We start from the raw sequence: 10302 nt of genomic DNA, 5'->3' as shown, positions 1-10302 counted from the left end.
ACGTGTATTTTAAAAATCAATCATTTTCCAGTGATGGCAAGTAACCAATTACTGTATAATTATGAGGACTGCTAATATTCAAATTATTTCAGCTTTCTCATGCTTCCTATACAATTGTTCTACTATATCTCAGAATGCTTGACTAACATTTTTTCAATTCATTTATTTTATAGCCCTAGTTACTGGCTTGGAATATCCTCTTACTGCATAACTGATCGGCAGGTATTTAATTTGTACATTTAACTATTTTACCTTTTTAATTTGCTGCTGAAACTGGTTGCATCATGCATGTATTTGAGCTCTCTTCCAAATAAAAATTACGTCTAATAATGACACTTTAGCAATTCACAAGTCCTTTTTCTTTTGCTATCATTTTGCTAGTGTCTATTGACCTTGCAAATCAGCAAGATTGTCCAATTACCATATTCTGTACTATATAAGATTACTGAAAATATTGAGCTACAATGACATTATATTTAAATACACTCTTAATGACTCTGCACAAAGGGTCAGTTGATAAAATAGCAATATAATTTTTATTTCTTTCATAAACATACAGTCATACTGTCAAATACTATTAAACATTTCCAAAAAAATAAATAAATTCTGTTCCTTGTTTATAAAAAAGTTCTGTTTCTACAGTCTATCTTTGGACAACAACCTACAGACAACAACACAATTTGTAGTTTGCAGTTTTCATCTCCCTGTTGTTGACAGAAATTTTAGGTTCATAATAAGTACCCCTTAGAATGTGTAAAAAACAACAACTATACATTTCCATATGATAACAAAGTAAAGTAGAAAAAACAATTACTGCATTAATAGCAATTCAGTAATTCATTATAGAGCTTCTTTTGCATATGGGAACAAGGTTTAGTTCCTTTAAACATACAAAAGCTGTCAATGAGTTCCTTTGAGATTCAGGCTCAATCCAATGCAACTAATATTTGAAGTTAGCAGTGAACTGAAAATTTAATTTTCATACATACAATAAGCTCCTTGAAATACTTAGAAATGCAGTCTTGGGAGTTACTCAACTTACTATAAAGCTTATGGGTGAAAGATCTCATTAGTTATTTAATTTGGAAATAAAAAACACAATTATAGTAATCCAAACATGTTATTTTGTATGTTTTGCCTTTGTACCTATTTTGCTTTTAAAACCTCACTTAAATTACAACCCCAATTCAAAAAAGTTGGGACAATGTGTAAAACGTAAATAAAAACAGAATGCAATGATTTGCAAATCTCATCAAACCATATTTTATTCACAATAGATCATAAACAACATATCAGATGTTGAAACTGAGGAATTGTTACTATTTCGTGGAAAATATTAGCTCATTTTGAATTTGATGGCAGCAACTCATCTCAAAAGTTGGAGGAAGGGCAACATAACAACAACTAATTAGTTTAATTGGCAACAGATCAGTAACATGACTGGGTATAAAAGGAGCATTTCAAAGAGGTAGAGCCTGAACATCACTGCATCGGCTCAGGATGCAGAACACAGTTCTCTGTCCAACCCACAAATGTTAGTTAAAGCTGTATCATGCAAAGAAGAAGCCATATGTGAACGTAACACAGAAATGCCGCCCTGTATTCTGGGCCAAAGCTCATTTAAAATGGTTTGAGGCAAAATTAAAAACTGTTCTGTGGTCAGATTAACCCAAATTTTAAATTGTTTTTGAAAAACCATGGATGCCATGTTTTGCGGAACATTAATCTTGATATTAGCGGACAGTTCAGAAGCGCTCATCTCTGATGGTATGGGGGTGCATTAGTACCTATGGTATGGGCAGCTTACACATCTGGAAAGGCACCATCAATACTGAAAAGTACATAGAGGTTTTAGAGCAACACATGCTCCCATCCAGACAATGTCTCTTTCAAGGAAGGACTTGCATATTTCACCAATACAATGCTTAACCACATACTGCACCAATAAACAATGGCATGGCTTTGCAGGAGAAGAGTCTTTCCTGCCTGCAGTCCAAATCTTTCACCAAAAGAAAGCATTTGGCACATCACAAAACAAAAAATCCAGCAACAAAGGCCCAAGACTGCTGAGTAGGTAGAATCCTGCATCACACAAGAATGGGACAACATTCATACATAAAACTTCAGCAACTGGTCTCCTCACTTCCCAGACATTTACAGACAGTTGTTAGAAGAAGAGGAGATGCTACACAATGGTAAACATCACCCTAAGATATGTTGCCGCGATAAAATTCATAATGAGCTAATATTTTCAATAAAATGGTAAAATGTCTTAGTTTCAACGTTTGAAATGTTGTTTTGAATAATATATGGGTTGATGCAAATCACTCTATTTGATTTTGATTTATGTTTTACACATGGTCCCAAATTCTTTTGAATTGGGGCTGTATTTTTTAACAATTTATTGCTAAAAACTTTCAAATTTAACCCGATTTATTGTTTTTACAAGATTTTGGGTGTGTGTGTTTTATAAACCAACTCTGGTAACAACTGTATGAAAAATATGGTCCATGTTAAGATGAACTATAAAGCATAGACATGTTAAATTGCTCAACTGAAACTGTGCTGCAGCATGTGTATGTGCATACTGTAAGTATATATTTTATATACATATCCAAATAAATCGTAATTCTGATATATTAATACTCATAGCAAAAGTAAAGCCTTTCCACTATAATGTTTGAGTATATTATATCCTTTAGTGGAGGTTGTTAAAATTGTAATTTAGCCATCCCACAGAAGGTTGAAGAGATTATTGTTTGAACTGCCTCTCCCAAGGGGTCTCTATGAACTTTCAAGTCCTTTTGACATGTTACACTGAACAAATATACAAATACAAGTTTGCATTATCTGTACAGTACATTGAGCTATAGTGGCAATTAAACTACAGCACAATAATTGTAATAAAGTCATCCTCATTTTCCAAACATGACATTGTTTCACTTTATAGCAACAAAGTACCCTCAGGCTGGACTGACAAGTAGGAAAATAAAAAACATTAAAGTTGACCCAACCTGAGGGTACCTCCTGCTCTATCAAAACATGCTGTTTGGCTTTGAAATAAAATGATTCATTAATTCCATCCAAACCTAAATTTAAACTCACAAAAGCACTGAATGCCGGTAATGTCCACCTAACACTTTAAATGTTTACAATGGTACAACTTATATATATTTACACTGAGAGATTTTTAGCTTGCTCATAGCAACTCATATAACTCCAAAAAAATAAGGGAGTGCTAGTTTTATGTGCTCTGTCAAATATGTAACATCTTAAACATTTGTTTTTCTACTGAGAATTTTGTAATTATATTTACGATGATTTCTGTATTTATGCAAAAATATTACATTTGCAAATCTAGATGATTATACAAAACAAATTCTGACCGGCATACTTCATATTTAAAATGCTACTTCCTCTTTAAGCTTTGCTCAGCTAACTGAGCCATGGTTGCCTGGCGAGAAAAAAAGACAACTCCACATAGTATTGGAATAAATATGTAAATCTACACCTTGTTTTGTTATTTGTTGGGGTTTTTGCATAAAATAAACATACAGAAAATACCAAAAGTGCAGAAGTGAAGGGAAATGTTTGACTGCTAATAATAGGACTTGGACCAATAGCACGCTTGTAAAATAGCTTTTTAAATTTACCAGTTTTTGTAGGAAAAGTATGGACATTATTGAAAAAGTAAAGAGACAACAGCAGTTACTAGTTCGCCTTTAGGTTTGAAGTTCAGTTTATATACTTTTCTTTCACTCTAGCTCATTATTGTTTTAAGTTTTAAGTTTTCAAATGAAACTTCTTGTTTGTCTAAGAGTTGAGTCATGCTGGTCCAGGCATACACACCAGCCTTTGGGTAAAGCCCCACTGATGTCCTCATTCAAAGTGAAGTTAACCCATTGCTGAACCTAGTAGTTTAGTAGATTCTTAAAGAATCCATATTGATCATAAATCAATAAATATGTGAATATCAACAAATATTTTCCAAAACTAGAGTCCTGGGAATCTAAATATCAGAGACAAATGCTTTCTGACTGATTGCAACATTGGAAATTCTGGGGAGCTGGAGTTTTACACTAAAATGATTTTTATTTCATTTAAGCATCAAGTCCATATGTTCATAAATCCACCATGAATACTATTTCTGTACGTACAAATTCAGTCTGCTTGGATTGGTGGAGCTGGGCCCCAAGACTTTCTTGTTTCAATGTAAAACAATCATGTACCCCTCTTTATCGTTCAAGGTATCTAATGAAAAGTTGACATGCTGGCATCTTTTCAGCTTTCAGGCTGTAAGTCTTTCTTCCTGCCTTTCCTCCAATAGGAAACACCACAGTCTGAAAAATAAACAAGAAGAGAAACAAAGATAAACAATAGTTTCTCCTTAAGTGAGGGTCTAGTTGATTCACAATTAATATTCATTCCACTACACATTATATGTGGACTAGTACCACTATTCCATTATGTTAAACTGCTTATCCTATTCAGGGTCATAGGGGGCAAGAACCTATCCCAGCCATCAGAGAGAGCACATAGAATGACTTACACACAGACAGACTCACATTCATACCTACAGGGAATTTTAGAGTCATCAATTAACATAACATGCAAGTCTTTGGACTGTGGGAGTAAACCAGAGTACACAGAGGAAACCCACACAAGCACAGAGAGAACATGCAAACTCCAAACAGAAAGGTCACAGCCGGCCTGGGATCCGAACCATGGACCTTGTTCTAGTTGTGAGGTGCAAACCACTCCACCACCGTGCTGATCATCAGTAAAAACTATGTATTCTAAACAGTACTGATTTTGATACAAGTAAAAAAGTGAAAATTATAGCCAAGAAAAAAATAGTAATTAATTGTTTTTTAAAAATGATCAAAGGTCTTAGCAGCTGGCAACTGATTTTAACCATTTTCTTTACTGATAGCTTATTACATTATATACATAATCTATATTTGCAAAAAGTAAAGAGTAATTATGGTAACCATGTGTAAGAGGTCACTTACACAACATCCTCCACATCATCCATACACCACCAATCCTAATGTGAGGGCAGTGAATTCAAACAGGTTAGAGCCCAAACACATATATTGTTATTTAACCCCATTTTATCTTAGTTCATATTCTACACTGTTCTTTTGGCACATTTGATTTGCTAGTTTACCTTATTTTGAGACATCTGCACTTCAGTCTGCTGCACACAGACAACATTGAGCTTTTATAAGTGTTGTTACCGATATTCGCCACAAGAGGGAGACGCCCTTTAGCGAGCGTTTCTGTCGGGAGTGTACAGGCAGCGCCGACACACTGTGCGCTGAGACGAGACACGAGACAGAACGATGTTAACAACAGTGTACTGTTTGTCTGTAATTTTGCAGGTAAGCTGACGAGATATTGAATAGAGGATTAAAGTTTCATATAAAGCAGAGGGTTATGAGTAAAGTGGGAAAGTTGGCCGTTTGCTTCCACTCAGTGTGCGTTGGCACGAGTTAGATGTTAGCAATGACAAGGTAGCAGTTAAGCTAACTCGGCCATTGGGATTAGGACCCTGTACGGTACATTTGAATGAGAAACATCTAAATTGCATTACATGTAATTGTAAAGATGTCAGGTATAAGGACTGAAGTTGTAGTAGTACTGTTTCATTATTGGTGCCAAACATTTATTATAATTGTTACGAATATGTGTTAAATATGCTCAGGTCGGGTGTGTACAGGCAGCGCCGACACACTGTGCGCTGAGACGAGACACGAGACAGAACGATGTTAACAACAGTGTACTGTTTGTCTGTAATTTTGCAGGTAAGCTGACGAGATATTGAATAGAGGATTAAAGTTTCATATAAAGCAGAGGGTTATGAGTAAAGTGGGAAAGTTGGCCGTTTGCTTCCACTCAGTGTGCGTTGGCACGAGTTAGATGTTAGCAATGACAAGGTAGCAGTTAAGCTAACTCGGCCATTGGGATTAGGACCCTGTACGGTACATTTGAATGAGAAACATCTAAATTGCATTACATGTAATTGTAAAGATGTCAGGTATAAGGACTGAAGTTGTAGTAGTACTGTTTCATTATTGGTGCCAAACATTTATTATAATTGTGACGAATATGTGTTAAATATGCTCAGGTCGGGTGTGTACAGGCAGCGCCGACACACTGTGCGCTGAGACGAGACACGAGACAGAACGATGTTAACAACAGTGTACTGTTTGTCTGTAATTTTGCAGTAAAGAGAGAGAAACCACAAGATCCTGTCTGCGTGTTTTGTCAAGTGTGCTACAAAATTTGCTGGCCCGTACGGGGATCAGCTGTGCTACTGAGAAGACAGTGTGAGGTTGCAGAGGCAACACAAACGAAATGGCGCTGGAGCACCTGCAAGACCAGTTGAGTGAGACCCTGGTATCTCTTAGGTTGGAGCAGCTACAAGAGGTGTGTTTGCAAGCAAAAATCTCCACTGACAAACAGTCCAAAAAGCACACGCTGATCATGTTAATAACCGAAGCAGCAGAAATAGCTGTTGAAAATGAGGAAGAGGAAGTGGCTCATGAGTTTTTAGTCCACTTATTAACAAATGCTAAAGAGGTGACGGAAAGAGGTGACCAAGCACAGGGGACAGGGGCTAGGGCAAGCAAAGATGCTGCTATGTTGGCCAGCTTACAAGAACAATATGGAGAACTACAACTGAGTTTTCAGACCTCTACCAAGAAACTTGAGGAGGAAATGTTGAAGCTAACTAACAGAATAACTAGTCAGCAACAAAGTCATGCTTCCCCTCACCAACCAGCCTTGTCCACAGTTACACAGTCACCTGAAGTAACTCTTCGGAGGGAGTTCAAAATTAATGGACAAATTGGAGAAAGAGGGCAGAGGGACAAGCTGTCTTATTCTAACCTCATCCACCAGATTGACATGGGACTAAAGAAAAACCATAGTGAGGCGGAAATTATTGAGGCAGTGGTCCGAGCTGTAAGCCCAGGGTTGAACCTCCGCGATATGCTGGAGATTAAAACAGACCTCACTCTTTCCCAGCTGCGCACCATTTTAAAGGGACATTACAAGGAGGATAGCTCTGCTGATCTGTACCATCGGCTGATAAACATCACCCAGGATAATCACGAGTCCCCACAAAACTTCCTCTTTAGGGCAATAGAGCTGAAAGAGAGACTGTTAGCTTCTTCCAGAGAGCCTGGTACAGCCCTGAGCTGGTTCAGAGGAAGTTTCTGAGAGCGGTGTGGACGGGGCTAATTAGTGACAGTGTGAAATATCAGTTAAAAAATTATCTGGATGACCCAGCCGTCACTGATGAAGTGTTGATTGCAAAAACAAATGAAGCAGCCAGCCTAGAGTGGGAACGGCAGCAGAAATTCAGAAAGAACAGTAAAGAACTCAAGGTGAGAGAAATAAAAGCAGAAAGATCACTAGTCCCTGAGACAACAGTGAGAGCAATTGGTGGTGAAAAACAGTTCTCCTCCATGCCCACCAAAATTAAAATGCAAAAAACACCACCAGCAACCACTCAAATGGAAGCTGAACTGCTGGACACAATCAAAAAACTGAAAGAAGAGATGGAAGAAATAAAAAAAGTTATCCATGGATCTCCTAAGCCTCCAGTACAGCAACGAGTAAGCAGCGAACGTAGCTGCAGAAAATGTCAGGACAACAAAAAGGGAGAACAGTGTGACCATTGCTTCAAATGTGGGCAAAGCGGTCACTTATCCCGTGGGTGTAGGATGAGGAGGAGCACGGAAAAAAAACCAGGACAGGTAGAATTGTCAGCAAGCACTGCAACACCAACACTATCAGCAGACAAGAAAAGTAAGCCATCTGGAGATGTTTACAAGCTGATTGATGACAGTATCCAAGGTTTAGAGAACAAAAGGGATGTTGGAGCCCAAGACATTGGATCACAGAGAAATGAAATGATCAGTGTCAGTCTTCTCTCTCCAAGACGCAGAGCACGGTTGCTCAGCCTGATTGGGAAGAAATTGATGATCACCTGCCTGTTGAACGGGGGTTGAGACAAGAGCACTGTGGGACACTGGGTCACAAGTCTGCCTGATAAATGAGAACTGGAGACAACGGCACATCCCAAATACCATGGTGAAGAGTATTGCAGAGATCCTTGGATCAGAAACACTAGATGGAAGAGCAGTGAACCAGACACCGATCCCCTTGTCCGGGTGGGTGGAAGTTAAATTTAAACTGCCATCAGACCACACTACACAATTGGAACTCTTAGTCCCAATGCTGGTAGCTAATGAAGATGGTGTGGCTGAAGAACCAATTATTGGATATAATGTAATTGAACATCTGTTAGAGAAGGGCATAGACCCACCCCGTGGGGTTACCGAGGCTGTCAGTGCAGCATTCTCTTTTGACTGCAAAAGGACCGAAGTCTTTCTGAAATTAATGAGGAATGGAGACGACAGGCTAGGAGAAGGCATGGTCAAAGGAGGTAAAGAGATTACAACTATTCCTCCAGGTCAGACAAAGGGACTTAAATGCAGTGTACGTGTAGGCCCCCTCCCAGAGCAACAAGATGTCCTTTTTGAATCCCGCTCACACCCACAGCTCCCGGAGGGGCTGCACATTGAAGAGAGTGTGGTGCGGTTACAGAGAGGCACCTGGTCCCGCTTTACTATCCCAGTGACTAATAACACTGCTCATGATATCTATCTCCCTCCAAGAACCATACTGGGGCAGACCCATGTAGTTAAATCCATCTACCCTGCGCCGGCAGAACCGGTTGGAAAGAATGAAATACGAACGGTGAACCAAAAGCCACAAGAAAAACAGGAAATAGAGACTAAGGAGACAGTGCAAGGAGACATGACAGTGAATGGTGATAAAAATAGCTGGGACCCCCCAGTCCCCCTCAGTCATCTCTCTTTAGCACAACAACAGCAGGTCAAACAGGTCTTGAGGGAGGAGTGTGGAGCTTTTTCTCGGGATGAATATGACGTGGGGACCATTCCATCACTGCAGCTCAAAATACGCCTGAGTGACCCCACACCGGTGAAGAAGACATATGTATCCATCCCCAAGCCACTTCATAAGGAGGTAAAAGAATATCTGGAAGATCTGTTTAACAGAGGCTGGATCAAGAAATCAAAATCGTCTTACTCCAGTCCCATTGTATGTGTGAGGAAAAGGGATGGAAGCTTACGTCTGTGCTGTGACTATAGGGAGCTAAATAGGAAATCCATTCCAGATCGCCACCCAATACCCCGAATACAAGATCTGCTCAACAGTCTGAAGGGAAGCTCTTGGTTTTCTGTCCTCGACCAAGGGAAGGCTTACCACCAAGGCTTCCTGGAAGAGTCAAGCCGCCCTCTCACTGCATTCATCACACCCTGGGGCTTGTACGAATGGGTGAGGATCCCCTTTGGATTGTCATCCGCACCCGCAGAGTTCCAGAGGTCGATGGAAGAGTGTCTAGGGGGACTGCGAGATGAGATCTGTCTACCATATTTGGATGATAATCTGGTCCATTCTAAGACATTTGATGACCATCTCAGTGACCTGAGAAGTGTATTACACAGTTATAAGAACCATGGGGTCAAGCTAACACCAAAAAAATGCGAGATATTCAAAAATCAGGTGAGATTTCTAGGGAGGCTGGTCACAAAGGATGGCTACACTATGGATCCTGCAGACATCGCCCCTGTGCAGGCATTGAAGCAAAGAAAAGTCACCACTGTAGGAGAGTTAAGAAAGTTGTTGGGATTCGTTTCATATTATCGAAGCTATATCCCAAACTTCTCTCGCATAGCCAAGCCTCTGTATGATGTCCTCTCCTCAGACAAAATGGTGAAAGGAAAGCACAAACGAGTAAAAAAGGACAAAAACAAGCGAAACAGTGGAGGCCAGTTGTCATCAAGTCATCCAGTTACATGGTTAAAGGAACATCAGCAGGTATTGTGCCAGCTCATTGACCTTCTTTCTCAGCCACCCGTATTAGGATATCCTGACTTCGAGCAGCCATTTACCCTACATTGCGATGCCTCGCAGGAAGGGCTTGGAGCTGTGCTTTATCAGAAGCAGCAGGGAAAGTTGGCTGTGGTTGCATACGGGTCCCGGACTCTAACAGCTCCAGAGAAAAACTACCACCTTCACTCGGGAAAATTGGAGTTCCTGGCTCTGAAGTGGGCAATATGTGAGAGGTTCAGGGACTATCTGTATTATGCTCCAGCATTCACAGTTTACACCGACAATAACCCTCTCACATATGTGCTTACCACTGCCAAGCTGAACGCAACCACCTATAGGTGGGTAGCAGAACTCGCCGACTTCCAGTTC

At 39.8% G+C, this 10302-nt stretch overlaps 1 protein-coding gene across 1 annotated transcript in view; it reads right to left on the bottom strand.

Moving 5' to 3' along the window:
* Window positions 1-509: 509 nt before the first annotated feature.
* The window catches only part of il34 (interleukin 34), a 30727-nt gene continuing 20934 nt past the window's right edge, over window positions 510-10302 (bottom strand). The window contains exon 8 of the mRNA XM_067503011.1: window positions 510-4340. Coding sequence (XP_067359112.1) covers window positions 4282-4340 — 59 coding nt within the window. The 3' untranslated portion in view covers window positions 510-4281. The remainder of the gene's footprint in view (window positions 4341-10302) is intronic.

The sequence above is a fragment of the Channa argus genome, chromosome 4 (assembly GCF_033026475.1).
Source record: "Channa argus isolate prfri chromosome 4, Channa argus male v1.0, whole genome shotgun sequence".
Lineage (NCBI taxonomy): Eukaryota > Metazoa > Chordata > Actinopteri > Anabantiformes > Channidae > Channa > Channa argus.
The sequence above is the reverse complement of the archived record's forward strand: the minus strand, read 5'-3'. Positions and strand labels throughout refer to the sequence as shown.